At 36.8% G+C, this 16,792-nt stretch overlaps 1 protein-coding gene across 5 annotated transcripts in view; it reads right to left on the minus strand.

Moving 5' to 3' along the window:
* Nucleotides 1-16,792, minus strand: part of CDK13 (cyclin dependent kinase 13) — a 137,445-nt gene that overhangs the window by 94,394 nt on the left and 26,259 nt on the right. For all 5 annotated transcript variants that reach the window (XR_012432523.1, XR_012432524.1, XM_005549747.3 and 2 more), the window contains exons 2-4: nt 12,011-12,670; nt 2,799-2,969; nt 972-1,111 (exon numbers count right to left, since the gene is read on the minus strand). Coding sequence is in view for 3 of the 5 variants with exons in the window: in XM_005549747.3 (XP_005549804.1) it covers nt 972-1,111; nt 2,799-2,969; nt 12,011-12,670 (971 nt within the window). In the remaining 2 variants the exon portion in view is untranslated. The remainder of the gene's footprint in view (nt 1-971; nt 1,112-2,798; nt 2,970-12,010; nt 12,671-16,792) is intronic.

Genomic DNA, 16,792 nt, shown 5'->3' on the forward strand with positions numbered 1-16,792 from the left:
GTTCAAGCAATTCTCCTGCCTCAGCCTTCCAAGTAGCTGGGATTATAGGTGCCCGCCACCACACCCGGCTAATTTGTGTGTTTTTATTTTATTTTATTATTTTCTGAGGTGGAGTCTCGCTCTGTCATTCAGGCTGGAGTGCAGTGGCACAATCTCAGTTCACTACAACCTCCACCCCCTGGGTTCCAGCCTCAGCCTCCCGAGTAGCTGGGTTTACAGGCATGTGACACTATGCCCAGGTAATTTTTGTGTCTTTGGTAGAGACAGGGTTTCTTCATGTTGGCCAGGCTGGTCTCAAACTCCTGGCCTTAGGTCATCTCCCTGCCTCTGCCTCCCAAAGTGCTGGGATTATAGGCATGAGCAACCATGCCCAATCTATTGGTTTATTTCAATAAGCAATTATGAGTAAAGAAAGATAAAATACTAGCTCTATGCATTATTAAGTAAAATACATAGCTTCTGACACAGCTACTTTTTGCTTCTCCTGTGAAGCCTTTTAAAACTTTCTCTGAGTTCCTGATTATGTTATAAAAGATTAAGCTGCTAAAATTGACCTCCAAGGATAGTTACTGCAGGAGAAAAATTGAAGGCTAAATGAAAGTGTTGTGTAAGGCTTATGACAAAAAAAAATTTACTAGTAAGATTAATTCAGGTCAAGATACCTTTCCCTCTGATTAATAACAGTGTAAGAATTACTCACCATAAAAGAGGAAAGAAAAACTAAATCCTACCATACAGTATATCACAAATACTAAAGGAACACTTTTTAAAATATATACATATACAGACTCACTTACATGTACTCATAACTTACAAAATGCATATACAGAATAAAATTAAAAACAAGATGAAACAAAAGCACAATAAATTTGAATTTTTTTGGAAAATTTCCAAAGCTAAACATTAGAAAAGAAACACAAACTAAGTACATTCCGTAGGCCCAAAAGATCCCCAGAACTTGGCATTCTTACCAGTGTCTTTATCCCTGGCTTTGTAAACTTGTCCGTAAGTACCTTCTCCAATAATTCCGATGATATCAAATTTATCCACGCAGCGTTTTCCCCAGTCAATATCTTTTTCTTTGATTTCACCATAGCGAGGCCCACATATTCTATCAAATATAGTTCTAAAGTTTTTATATACAATCAAGCAAATTGAATAAACTGTCTAATAACTCAATATGTACTTGCCACCCAATTGTATATTCTTTATTCTTCCCTACTCTTGCAGTATTTATCATCATCTATCCAAAACAAGTAACACTGATTTGGTATTTTAAGTTATCATAAAAATTGAGGTATCATTTCTATATACTGACTCTTCTTCTGTAGACAAGTATTTAAACTGAGAAAAAAAGTAGTAGAGCTTGTATGAAGGGTTTTCAAAAATAAAATGTAATTTTTCAATGAGTAGATGAAACCAACACTAGTAAGAGTCAAAATTCTCTAATCAATCTCCAGGGAGTTTTATTTTTCATCCATTAACAATATACATAATCTACTTTTAAAAAACAAGAGTTTGATAAAGAATGTTAACAAAAATCTAACTATAAAACTTATTGACAAATTTAGACTTATGGCTGGATGAAATCATCTGAAAAACATCAAAAAAAAAAGATTTTGCAGTCTAAGAGAGTACAAAAGGTATTAATACAACCAACTCTCATGAATCCACATTTAAGCAGATACAGATGGATAGGTAGGACAAAAATCTTACATTCTTCAAAAAGATACATAATTTTGTAGTATTTTAATATTATAGTAAATCACAGAAATTCAAGTAAAAGAATAAAATTATTACAGTGCTCAAGAAGAGAGTATTTTTTGGCTTTTTTTTTTTGGAAACAGGGTCTTGCTTTGTCGCCCAGGCTGGAGTACAGTAGCACACGATCATAGCTCATTACAGCCCTGACCTCTTTGGCTCTGGTGATACTCCTGCCTTAGCCTCCTGAGCAGCTGGGACCACAGGCATGCACCACCACACCGGGCTTTTTTCTTTCTTTTTTTTTTTTTGTAGAGATGGGGTTTCCCTATGTTGCTCAAGCTGGTATCAAACTCCTGGACTCAAGTGATTCTCCCATCTCGGCCTCCCAAAGTGCTGGGATTATAGGCATGAGCCACTGTGCCCGGCCAGTTTAGAAAACGACCTCAAACACACACACTACATACTACCTCAACTGCAATTCTAAAATCAGATCTAACTTAAAGTCCTCACTGTCCCTTGGTTAGGAAGTTTAAAAAAAAAAAAAAAAAAAAAAAAAAAGCACCAGTGTTGCCCGCCTTTAACTGATTAACAGGTTTTAAGGGAAAAAGGTCTCTCTGGGCACTTACTTGAAGCTAATTTAGGATACAAATTTCAAACCACCTTCTACTCCACCTCTTGCAAAACAAAGAATGTATTTGTTTATAGGAGAAAATGGAGCTAAAAGCAAAGGTAATAGCAGCTTGCCCATTACTAATTTTATTTGGGCTCACTAAATGCTGACTTCTACTCTGCCCAATTTAAGTGTTTCTGTGTTCAATCTCTTAATAACAGAAAATATCTTAAACAAATACAATACCCCAGGAAATTAATACATTACAAATTATGAAGGAAAATTAAATTTGGTTTTATTAGTCACTGTGAATAGGAATGCAAGCAATTATGAATTTTTTCAAAACTGTAATAGAATTCATATATTTAAGTTGAAAGAATAAGTACATTTTTTATTTTAAACCTTAATTTAGTGTTTTATGAACTTCTGATGACCCAGAATCACTGCCGGTCAATTTAAGAGCAGGTAGAAAGCAAGCACATACTTAGGCCTCCTTTTACTATGTAATTGTGTTGCTGTTTTCTTTTCCTCTGGACTTTTTGAGAGATCATCTCCTCCTGGTAGCTCAGGGGGCAGCGGTAAATCAGCAAGAAGACATCGGAGTTTCTTTTCTACTTCTTTTTTAACTGCTTTTACTGAAATATTTCCTCGTAAGCTAAAAGTGAAAGAAGTCAGACAAATAAAAATTTTGTTAAGTAATAAAAATGTGCTTATGTCTTACATTTAAGCAGCAATAGTCATGAATATTCAACAATATTTCACATTATAAGACTATTGCCTGAGTTTCTTTCTAGCTAAAGTAATACACTATACTCAACTGTAAAATGCAAAATTTGGGGTAAAAATGATACAGAATTAGGTAAAAACTAAGGAAATCTGTATAAGGTAGGAACTTTGTATCAATATTGATTCATTGTTAACTAATGTACCACAATGATGTAAGATATTAACAGTAAGGAAACTGGGTACAGGGTATTCAGGGTCCCTGTAGTATCTTCATAATTTTTCTATAAATATAAGACTGTTATAAAAATAAAGTTTATTTTTTAAAACGATACAGAATTAACTATAAAACTGTACATTAAAATTGAAAATCAACTAAACATGCTTTGCATAAGAACTCAGTTTTGCAAAGCATTTTTTTTTTTTTTTTTGAGATGGAGTCTCACTGTCGCCCAGGCTGGAGTGCAGTGGCGGGATCTTGGCTCACTGCAACCTCCACCTCCTGGGTTCAAGCGATTTTCTTGTCTCAGCCTCCCAAATAGCTGGGATTACAGGTGCCTGCCACCACACCCGGCTAATTTTTGTATTTTTAGTAGAGACGGGGTTTCACCATGTTGGCCAGGCTGGTCTTGAACTCCCGACCTCAAGTGATCTGCCCGCCTTGGCCTCACAACACCCAGCTGCAAAGCACTTACTTTGATTCTGGTAGAGACACAAAAGATGTTTTACTGTAATAAATAAATGAAAGCACATGATAGTATTTATCTTGCCCATTTAAATATCCACAGCTAATTCAGCTTTGACCCTTTTCAGGGTTAATTAATTTTTCTAAATTGGACAATGATTCTTCTAATTTTTTTAAGATTCCAGCCTACTAGAATTACAGTTGAAATTTAAACTCCATTAGCTTTGTACTTTTTATGAATGCATAAAGAGCTCTGAGTTTTAAAGTATATCTTAACTTGGCAATTTATTTTAAATTTCCCTGATATGACAAAGTACGTCATCTAATATAATGTGACATGTTGAAAGAGAATCTCATAATGATAATAAAATTTGGACTTCACATACTGTCATAGCAGTTGAGTCCCATAGTGAAAAAATTTATTCCAACTACACTGCTGTGATCAGAAATTACTGAAGATATTATTATCAATGTAAATAATTTAATTGTAATTATTCTGTTCATGTTGAATAATACTGTAAAACAAATGAATCCTTTAATACCACTTGATAAAAACTTAATAATACCATCTGATAAAAATGACTTAATAATCATAGTAAATGTATGTCCTGTGTTACTCACTGAAAGGTTCTTTAACAGAGAAAAAACATGCTTTAAAAGAAACTGGTTTGTAGTTTTGTTTTGTTTCTTTAAGACGGAGTCTTGCTCTGTTGCCCAGGCTGGAATGCAGTGGCACAATCTCAGCTCACTGCAACCTCCGCCTCCCGAGTTCAAGCAATTCTCCTGCCTCAGCCTTCTAAGTAGCTGGGACTACAGGCACGCATCACCATGCCCGGCTAATTTTTTTGTATTTCTAGTAGAGATAGGGTTTCACCATGTTGGCCAGGCTGGTCTTGTACTCCCGACCTCAGGTGATCCAAAAGAACTGCCTTGGCCTCCCAGAGAGCTGGGATTATAGGCGTGAGCCATCATGCCAGGCCTGTAGTTTTAATTTTAAAATAATGTATCACACAGCCCACTTCTCAATTTTCCTCTCCCTCCATTCAGCAAATATTGATTATGAGCTTCCATGTGCTAGGTATTTTGTAAGGCACTGGAAATTTAACAACAAACACATTAAGCTACAGTTTCTTTCAAAAAAGAGCTTACAGTCTGGAAGACAGGAAGTAGGATAAAGTGTTATACAAACAGATTCCTAGAGTAATGTAGTAGCTAAAGGGTAGCTAAATCAAGTCTGAAATACAGTAAAGGCTTCTTTCTAGAAAAGGTATCACCTGAACGCCAACTGAAAATAGGCCTATTTAGAATAACTTATTTGAAAACTATAGTCTCTAACTTGTAATGAGGCTTTAGTCAAGAGTTATCTGAAGATTCAATCAACATTTCTGAAAGCAAAAAACTAAAGTTTTAATTTCAGTTATAATTTAAAACTTAAAAAACTATCTATATTAAATGTTATTATATTAACTATCAAATATTACTTTCCAAGATTACATAATTTAAAACATTTTTGAGTATTTGCAATAATCAAATAGAAAATGTGCTTTTAAAAACACTTCCATACACCACAGCAACAAAAATAAAATGCCTTAAAAAGAAATACACACATGCAACAGAAAAAAAATAAAACATCTGACTGAAGAACATAAAATTAGATCTGAACGAATGAAAAGAAACCATGTTTTAATATGGAAAACTAATATTATAAAGCTGTCTCCAAATTATGACTCTATTACATTTAATAGAGTTTCAAAAAAATCCAAGAAAGTTTTTTTTTTAAATACAACTTGACAACCTGACTGATTATAAAATTTGTCTAAGAATAAAGGCAAAAGAACTGCCAAGAAATTTCTGAAAAAGAGAAATTAAGTAGGATTTGCCCTGTCAAGCTATTCAAAGATCTAGAACTACAAGCCAAAGGCTGGTTGAAGTCAAAGGATATATATTATTCAGTCTATCTAATGTTTTATAAAGAACTATGAATTGTGAGTAATTTTAAATCCAAAGATTTACATAATATTCAGGTTCTAGGCTTCCTCTTTTAAAAAAGCAAAAGTTCTAAGACAAGCTTAAATTCTTGTAGAGCAACATTGATGTTGCAGCTCAACAGCAGAGCTGTTTACTCATCACAAATTTACTTCATTCCCTTCATTTTTATATTACTGTTTGCCCCTAAAATAGAAATTTGAGTTTGGGAGCCAATATACCATGTATCTAAAGACATTACAATGGTAAGATACTGACAAATAAAATATGTTAAAGAAAAGAAAGTAGAGAAACAGATATATGTAAGAATTTTTATATATGGAAATTAGTGAGATGAATTATACAATAAACAGTACTGGTAACAACACTGGGTTGGGGGAGTAAAGAATCAGAACACTTCTTTACACTATAACCGAAAGCAAACTTCTATGAGATCTGACTTAACCTTTTTAAATTTTATAAACCTAGAAGTCTTAAAGAAAAGAGAATAGATTTGACTAGATAAAAATGGAAAACATTCATACAACCAAAAGCAAAACAAATGTCAAAGATAAGCAATAGATTCTGAGAGGCAAAGGTCAACATCTCTAACATAACAACTAAAAACCAATTTGAAAAAGGGAAACAACTTTAAGGAAAAGCCAGCACAGAATACAAGCAAGCAATTCACCAGAAAAATAATAAATAACCAATAAACGTTCTAGAAAATACCATACCTCATTATCAGAAAAATGCAAAATTAAATAATTACGTATTTTAAAGAGTGTCAAAATTGACACTATCCAAAACTGTTACGGCAATTTCATACATCTGGGTGCATAAATTGGTATACAGCCTTATTAAGACATAATTTGGCAGTTTCTATCAAATTTTTAATGTGTGTACTTTGACATGTTAACTGTCCTATAAAAATTACCTAAATATACATAAAATATTAATATATAAGGAGAGTTTAATAGCAAATAATTATAAACCTAAGTATCCATTAATCAACAGAAGAACACGATACATCCATTCCTGTAATAAGAATATCGGGCCCATCTATACCAACATGGAAAGATCTCCAACACATTAAATGAAAAAGCAAGTCAAGGAACATTATCCATGGTATGATCCTAATTTTAAAAATAATAATAAAACAATCACATTCTCTGAAAACACACAGATTACCATCTATCTCATGATTTTGTAGGAAAACAGACTGCAATTTTGGGAATGAAGCAAAATTCAAAGTGAGCCTAACATATACCTTTGGCAAGGAAACACGAAAAAACAAATGAGGTCATGTCAAAAAAATAAAAGAGTCAGCTTATAGCAGCTTCCACTGGCCAAATTTCAGACAATGTGAGGGTCAAAAGGAATAGTGGCTATTACTATTAGTAACACAGAAAATAAATAAAAATCCACGAGAGTAGAATGATTAAATGGGATATGGGGAAACATGTACATACAAAACAAGGCTAGCTAATGTTAAAAGGAACGGCAGAATTAGAAAATAACCATTTTCAATTTGTGCAGCAGCAACGGAAAAAAAAAAAATCACCATTTGCAGCCCCTACTATAGTAACTGAATTAGACAAGTATCATTCATGGCTGCTAAACCATTAGGTGATAGGTTGTTGGGAAAAAGGATATTCAATCACTGCCAAAACTATTACCCTACAGCTCACTTATAATTGCAAAGAGGAAAATGTACCCTCATACATGAAGAGACCTTACAGTTGGTCATCCACTTAACCAAGTGATCACATCACTACTAGCAGAGTAAGACAATCTGGTATTTTGGTCCTCCTGTAACAACAGCATAAAATACATAAAATCACCTCTTAAATATTCTGGCTAAAAAACTGTGTATTCTTTATCTAAACAAAGCACAAGTAATTTCCAGATTATGGGAAATAAAGGGATTAGAGAAGAACAAGTTAAATGATACCAAGAAGAAATAATCAGATAAATCCAAAGGTGAGACATTCTGTAAGATTACTGGCCCAGACTCTTCAAAAAGTCATGGGGCTGGAGACAGGGGGTGGGTGGGGGAGAGTACTGATTACTGATTATATATAGTGCATGATATTATTGTTTATTTATATTAGATTAACTACTGTTGATTTCCTTGTTATCACAATAATGATACTGTGATCAAGCAGGAGACTGACCTTATTCTTGGGAGATGACTTAAATATTTATGGTATAGTAAAAAGAAATATATACACAGCCGGGAGCGGTGGCTTACGCCTGTAATCCCAACACTTTGGGAGGCCAAGGCAGGCAGATCACAAGGTCAGGGGTTCGAGACCAGCCTGGCCAACATGGTGAAACCCCATCTCAACTAAAAATACAAAATTTAGCCAGGCATGATGGTGTGCGCCTGTAATCCCAGCTACCCCGAAAGCTGAGGCAGGAGAATTGCTTGAACCCAGGAGGCAGAGGTTGCAGTGAGCCTAAATGGCACCACTGCATTCCAGCCTGGGCAACAGGGCAAGACTTCATCTCGGGGAGAACTATACACACACACACACATACCCTCATTAGTTCTCTTAAACAACTAGAGATGGAGCGTGTGTGTGTGTGTGTGTGTGTAATTTTTTCCTTTTTTTGAGACAGGGTCTCACTTTGTCACCCAGGCAGGAGTGCAGTGGCGCAATCACAGCTCACTGCATCCTCAACCTCTCGGGCTCAGGTGATCCTCCCACCTCAGCCTCCCAAGTAGCTAGGACTACAGGCATGCACCACCACAGCCAGCTAATTTTTGTATTTTTTGTAGAGATAGGGTTTCGCCATGTTGCCGAGGATTGTCGCAAACTCCTGGGTTCAGCCATCTGCCCACCTTGGCTTTCCAAAGTGCTCATTACAGTTTGGGATTACAACTGTGAGCCACCACACCCGCTGAGACGGAGCATCTAAAACAAAATGTAACTTCCATCCAGTAAACACAGATGATAACTGTATTATTCTTTCAGTTTTTCTAAGTGCTTGAATACTTTCAAAATAAAAGAAGTATGAGGGAAGGGGAGAATTTACTTAGACATAATAAAACAGCAAAAACAAGTGGAGTAGAGGTTTGCAAAATCAAGAGGCCACTCAAAACACACACACACACTTTTGCTAATGTATTTGTGGATACAACAGTGAGAGTCAACCAGGAATACAGATACAGGCATGCTCAAAGAAAGCAAAGATCGAAAGCTTTCCTTAAGATACAGCAATGAGATTATGCAGACCATTACTCACTCTTCTTTAAAATGATCTTTAAATTTACACTGAGTAACAAGTAAATAAAGATACCTCCCATATTTGGCTTTCCTAAAGTATGTTGTAACAGAAAAGATTGTTTCTTTACCTCAAGAGAAATAGTTTATAAACCACTTTCAACTAATAGCTGTTCAGCAAAAACCAAAAAGTATACAATGGTTACTAAAAAGAAACTTGTAAACATAAAATTACCATGAGCTTACTTTCGGATACATGAAAAATATGTCCTGGGGGTGCTCCCCCTTCATTATAAAAGAGGATGGAAAACCAACCAATAGTTCCTCTTTTACAAAAACCAATTATTTTCAAAGGAAGCACTAGGTCTATTCGTTACACAACAGATCTACATGTTACATATATAATGGTTCATATATTATACAATGTAAATCATACTTTGTAATTTTTACCTTTTTTCAATAATCTAAAGCAGTTTTAAATATCTGTAATATTTCCAGCAGTGCTGATTTATACTAGGACTAATTATAATAACTGAGATGCATAACACTTTACAGCTTGCAAAATTCAGTCCATCAACTCGTTTAATGTTTACAACTAATCTGTGAGGTTAAACTGTAAATATTTTCACCCATGAATAGAACTAACTGGACTGAGGCACAGAAAGATTAAGTCATGAGCGTAGTAAGAAGTACAACTGGCACTAAAAACTAAGCTTTCTACTACAGCCTACTAACAAATGTTATTGTACTTCTAACAGTATTATAAATAATAAATATAAGTCTCCTGTGCCATCCATTCCCTTCAGCGTCCATTTATTTCCAAAAGTAATCACTTCTAACCATTTCTTTTTACAATACATTTTTATTTAATCACCTAAAAACTTTTATAAAAAGTAAAACAATATCAAGTCTCTTCCTCATATGCAGTTAGTACATACATTTCGGTAGTTAAATTACAGATATCAAAATAAGGAAAGTTCCATTGGTGATGAATTAATCTTTGGCCACACAGACATGTACTGGTAGTGCTCATGAATCTTAAGAAACTTCTGTATCCATTAAACATACAAACACATTCAAAGAAAGAAGAGACAACAAAAAGGGGAAAAAGCAGAGGAGACAGAAAAGGTGGATCAAAAAAAAAAAAGTAATGAACAATAATTAAATGTGCCATCAACTAATTAAAGACAGATGCATAAACAGTATCCTTATTAAGCACTCATATGTGTACATACAGAGTTCCTGAAAATATCCTAGTAAAAATTTACTCCTAAAGCATATATGAAGAATATAAAGTAGAGAACCACCAGTCTCAATAAAACATGGATTCTCAGTAACAGGTTACTCTCTAATGAAGTAACTCAATTCAATGAATTAACAGTCAAACCTGCAAATACAACAATTATAGTAGTATAATTAAATAACACCCAATTAAATTGGATGGGGTCTCCCAACAACATTTTGATTATTTTTCAAAAGGCACCTCAAAGGGCATGAAACTCAAGAATTATTATTTCACTTTTGTTTGTGTTAAATTATAAAATTTCCATAATGCCAAAGTAAGCACTTGTCCACATGGCATTTTTATCCACAAAATCTATTTTAAAAAGTCAGCTAGGAAAACTACTCATATAGTTGTTTTTTAATGGGGAGTGGGTGGGGGTGGAAGCTCTAATTTCTTCATAAAAATAAAAACAGCTAGCTGGTATAACAGGCAGATAACAGGCAGATAAACCACACAAGTCTAATTCTTCTACACTAGGACACAAAAAATAAACATTCTTAGTTGTATTTTAACTTCCTCTTAAGAATATGTTTCTCAATAAAAAAATAAGTCATACCCTCAACGTTCATAATAGAAATTTTTTAAACGTGTTAAAGGAAAGCATAATCACATTATCAATTTTCTTTCTTTCTTTTTTTGTTTTTTGTTTCTTTTTTTTGAGACACAGTCTTACTGTGTCATCCAGGCTGGCTGGAGTGCAGTGGTGTGACTTCGGCTCACTGCAACCTCCACCTCCCAGCTTCAAGTGACTCTCCTGCCTCAGCCTCCCTAGTAGCTGGGATTACAGGCACCCGCCACTGCAGCCGGCTAAGTATTTTGTATTTTTAGTAGACACGGGATTTCACCATGTTGGCCAGGCTGGTCTTGAACTCCTGACCTCAGGTGATCCACTCGCCTCGGCCTCCCAAAGTGCTGGGATTACAGGCTTGAGCCACCACGCCTGGCCACATTATGAGTTTCCTATAATATAATGTGATTAATCCCAACTGCAAGACAGGCTTAAAAAAATTTTTTTTAATTAAAAGAGTTAAGAAAAGACTAAACTAGGCCAGGCGCGGTGGCTCAAGCCTGTAATCCCAGCACTTTGGGAGGCCGAGACAGGCGGATCACGAGTTCAGGAGATCGAGACCATCCTGGCTAACACGGTGAAACCCCGTCTCTACTAAAATACAAAAAAAAATTAGCCGGGCGAGGTGGCGGGCGCCTGTACTCCCAGCTACTCGGGAGGCTGAGGCAGGAGAATGGCGTGAACCCGGGAGGCGGGGCTTGCAGTGAGCTGAGATCCGGCCACTGCACTCCAGCCTGGGCAACAGAGCTAGACTCCGTCTCAAAAAAAAAAAAAAAAAAGAAAAGACTAAACTAAAAAATGATAATAAAATCACTGACAGTGATAAATCTACGAGGCCACTGAAGAAACTTAGAAATAAATGAGACAAATGCTTATCAGATGTATATTAACCATGGCCAACTCATTCATAAAATGTCCTGTTTCTGATTGCCATCATCAAGGAAAACTAAACCAAAGAGAATACTGGTATTTCTAATACCCAAAATCATATTGAAATATTCATTGTATCCCAAGGCAATGGCAATTTTTCCCTGAATGTCTTAGTATAAACTTTAATTTTGCCATCTTGTATGCAATGTGCTTAATTTTAAGATGCATACAATAAAGAAAATTCATTCTCTTACTTGTAGTCTTTTTCACTAAAGTTGTTTTGAGGGGGTTAGGGGAGGTCAAATCATTTCTCAGTTCAGACTTACATTTTTTCTTTGAGCAGTTATTGACAAATACTTTTTTCACTTACCTATCAGCTTCTTTATCTTCAGGCAGCATGGGAGGCAAAGGTAACGGTGGTAATGTAGAGGTCACTAAAGCTACATGTTGCTCCTTCTCCTTGGCTCCTATGCTTGGTGTAAGTGGTTTGGTTTTCTCTTTAAGAGATACTGGTTCCTCCTTTGTAGCAGCAGATTTACTCTCCTTTCCAACTATGACTGCCTTCTTGGCGGCTTTATCTACAATCAAATTATTTTCCACCTTCGTTACCTGAAGAGGTGGCTTTGTTTTTGCTTTGTCATTTTTTAAAGTTCCACCACTTGAGGGAGAAGGTGCATGTTCAATTTTAATTTTCTTCACATCCTTCACATGGTTTGTTTGTGATGCACTGGCACTAGTTTCTGTGTTCCCCTTGGTAGGTGTAGAAGTGTTTGAAGCTTTTGCAGCTTTGGCAGCAGCCTCAGCAGCCTTAGTTGCTTCTGCAGCTTTCGCTGCTTCTGCGGCTCTTGCTGCCTCCGCCGCTCGTGCTTTTTTATTCTTGTTCAATTCAGCTGCCAGGCTACTCTTCAGAGTTAGTGTGCTAGGAGAAATACTAGAATGACGACTTCTGGATCTAGACAATCTGTGCCTGCTACGAGATCTTGAATGCCTAGATGAATATGGGCTTCTGCTTCGGGATTTGCCAGACCGTCTGGTGAGAAATAATTAAGATTTAGTCAGTAATTCAGAAAGGTTCAGTTTGGAATTTACAAAGACAGTGCTAACTCGAGTTTATGAAATAAAATAGAAATTTTACTTAATTTCAAAGTTACATTTTCGAAGGAGTTTTGAAAAATAAAAAGTTCTTTAAAGTAGAATATTATTTGGTGCTCATAGTTCTCTTCAAAATGGATTGCCCCGATCTTGCTTTGGTCTACAAATGTAAAAATGAGGAGGAAAAATGTGACAAGGCATCACTGCTGTCTCAGAAAAAAGAAGTAGGCAATAAGGCTACATCAATGGTAGTAGTAGCAGCAGGGTAAAATCTGACAAATCTTTTACCAGGAGACAGTTGCCACATCTCAAAAGTACCTTACTCAACCATAAGTTCAGAAATAAACAGTGCTCTGTCTACGGCAAGAGTGAAAAAGACAAGACTTACTACTGGGCAATAAATAGAGTCTCTTAGAGTTCGTTTCAGAAAGATAGTTTTAAGAAAATGTACAGCCAGGCGTGATGGCTCACGCCTGTAATCCCAGCACTTTGGGAGGCCAAGGTGGGCAGATCACGAGGTCAGGAGTTCGAGACAAGTCTGGCCAACATAGTGAATCAAACCCCGTCTCTACTAGTACTGCAAAAAGTAGGCCAGGGGCAGTGGCTCAAGCCTGTAATCCCAGCACTTTGGGAGGCCAAGATGGGTGGATCACGAGGTCAGGAGATCGAGACCATCCTGGCTAACATGGTGAAACCCCATCTCTACTAAAAAATACAAAAAACTAGCCGGGCAAGGTGGCGGGCGCCTGTAGTCCCAGCTACTCAGGAGGCTGAGGCAGGAGAATGGCGTAAACCCGGGAGGCAGAGCTTGCAGTAAGCTGAGATCCGGCCACTGCACTCCAGCCTGGGCGACAGAGCAAGACTCTGCCTCAAAAAAAAAACTCTGCAAAAAGTAGCCGGGCATGGTGGCATGCGCCTGTAGTCTAAGGTAGGAGAATTTCTTGAACCTGGGAGGCGGAGGGCAACAGAGCAAGACTCTGTCTCAAAAAAAAAAAAAAAAAATTACATTCACACACATTAACTAAAATAGACACAAGCATAATCACTTTACTCACATAAACACACATATACAAGATAATATCTTATGAGCTACATAATTTCACACAGAAAATGCTACAAACTAAAAACCATCTAATCACTCTTAATCTGAGGCTCTGATACTTTCAAAATGAACGAGAGTAAAAGTTAATATACGTATCATTTAAGTCTTCAAAGTACTTGACAACGATTATTTTACCATAATATTAAACATTTACTAGTTAAGTATTATTACTCCAATTTCTCAGAAGGGAAAAGAACAGAGAGGCAAAGTAAAAATAACTCCCACAAAGAACTATGCCACAAATAGTACTATAGCCTGAACTAGGACTTAGGTTTTCAGGCTCCTTGCTCTATAAAACAATGAGAAACTAAATCTTGGAAACAACTTGATAATGAGGCCATTCGCTTCTCAAAAATTACTGGAAAACATATATTTAAAAATATAGTGGCAACCAAAGTTCCCACAAAACAAATTTAACACAGTACCAAGTGAAAGGAAGCTGAGCTTTTCAAATCCGTGCATTACTAAGACTTTTAAAATATACTCAACAAGACAAAGACACTATGATAATACATTCACGTTATCTCATTTAATGCCCACATCAACCCAGTAAAGTATGCATAGATAACATATAAGAAATTGGGTAAAATATTACATTACCTGAAGTCAACACCTGAACTCATTAGTAGTTGTGTTGCTTATTATCTTACTACAACTACTCTATCTCCCAATACTTTTCTGCTCTACTCTGTGACCAATGATGCTGACCCCAACAGATATGCCTTCTGGGTTCCAGGGCTGTCCTGCCACTGACAGAAGATAAGAAGGCGGAGAAAGGCTGCATTATTTCTTCCTACCTCCCTCCCTCCTCATGGCCACATTTTCTGGCAGAAGCTGCATCCCTCCACCACCATGGTTGCTGTGAGGCACCCTCTTCACAGCTCTCACGAGGCTCCAATAGCACAATATTTTTCCTGCCCCTTTGGGCTTCCCTGTTTCTAGTAAAAACATGCCTTATGGGTTCCCTTAACCCAGGGCACCTCTGCAGTCCCTGCATTAAAGTCTCTTATAACATCTGAGTTGGATTCTATTTTTGCCTAGAACTCAGGTCTTAAACTCAGCATTTTTTTTTAACTCTAAAGTAGGCAGGTTAACACATTAACACACTGCCAAGGAGCTAGCTGGCAAGAATGTGGAGAAAAGGGAACCCTTGTATACTGCTGATGGGAATGTAAATTAGTAAAAACACTATGAAGAACAGTTTGGAGGTTCCTCAAAAAGCTAAAAATAGAACTAGCTATCTTACAATCCAGCAATCCCACTCCTAGGTACATACCCCAAAGAAAGGAAATCAATAATACTAAAGAGATACCTGTGCTCCCATGTTTATTGCAGCACTATTCATAATAGCCAAGATTTGGAAGTAACCTAAGTGTCCATCAACAGATGAATGGATAAACAAACTGTGGTACATATAAACAATGTAGTACTATTCAGCCATAAAAAGAAAATGAGATCCCATCACTTGCAACAGCATGGATGGAACTAGAGGTCATCATGTTACATGAAATAAGTGAGGCACAGAAAGGCAAACTTTGCACGTTCTCACTTATTTGTGGGAGCTAAAAATTAAAACAATTCAACTCATGGAGACAGAGAGTAGAAGGACGGTTACCAGTGGCTGGAAGGGGAGTGACATAGTGGAGGGTCGGGAGAGGGTTAATGGGCACAAAAAATACAAAGAATGAAGGTGACCTACTACTTGTTAGCACAACAGGCTGACTATACTCAATTTTTTTTTTTTTAGTCAGAGTCTCGCTCCAGCCCTGGCTGGAGTGCAGTGCTTCTGCGGCTCTTGCTGCCTCTGCCGCTCGTGCTTTTTTATTCTTGTTCAATTCAGCTGCCAGGCTGACCTCGGCTCACTGCAGCCTTTGCCTCCCGCGTTCAAGCGATTCCCCTGCCTCAGCCTTCTGATAGCTGATATTACACGCATGCCCCTACCACGCTTGGCTAGTATTTGTATTTTCAGTAGAGATGAGGTTTCATCATGTTGGCCAGGCTAGTCTTGAACTCCTTACCTCAGGTGATCTGCCTGCCTCGGCCTTCCAAAGTGCTGGAATTACAGGCATGAACCACTACACCTAGCCAATAGTAAAAAATAATTTAAGTGTACATTTACAAAAAAACTGTAAGAGAATAGTTGGATTGTTTGTAACACAAAGGATAAATGCTTCTAACACAAAGGATAAAAGGATGCCCCATTTACCCTAATATGCGTGCTAATATGCGTGCATGCCTGTATCAAAATATCTCATGTAACCCATAAATATATACATCTACTATGTACCCACAAAATTTTAATTTTTATTTTGCAAAATTTTGTAATTCAAAAAAAATAAGCAGAGATTTTTTGTTTTTGTTTTTGAAAAAGGTCTCACTGTCACCCAGGCTGGAGTGCACACACACTACCCATGGCTCACTGCAGCCTCGACTTCTTGGGCTCAAGCAATCCTCCACCTCAGCTTCCTGAGTAACAACAGGTATGCACCACCATGCCCAGCTAACTTTGTAGAGACAGGGTCTCACTTTGCTGCCCAAGCTGTCTCGAACTCCTGGGCTCAAGGGATCCTTCTGCCTTGGCATCCCAAAGTGCTGGGATTATAGGCGTGAGCCACCATGCCTAGCCACTGAAAATTTCTGTTCTTAGTTGACATTAATACAGTGTGGAGGGAAGTGTTTAGAAACATTCTAATTCTAGGATAAAAACAAAATGATGATTAGGTTTAGGATAAACTCAAACACAAATTCAACTTCTACCTCCTTCTTTCAAAAACAAGTAAGTGCTGAGGGTCAACTAGGGTTCAGTATTGAGAAAGCATTTCATAAAAAAACCATACTTTAGTATCAATAAACTTATAATTATACACAGAAATGAGAGGAAATGTTTGGCTAAATATGAAGTGATTGTAAGTTGGTTGTGAAATAATGTGGTTAACTTTAATATAGGAACCAAAGTGT

This window comes from Macaca fascicularis, chromosome 3 (genome assembly GCF_037993035.2).
Source record: "Macaca fascicularis isolate 582-1 chromosome 3, T2T-MFA8v1.1".
Classification (NCBI taxonomy): domain Eukaryota; kingdom Metazoa; phylum Chordata; class Mammalia; order Primates; family Cercopithecidae; genus Macaca; species Macaca fascicularis.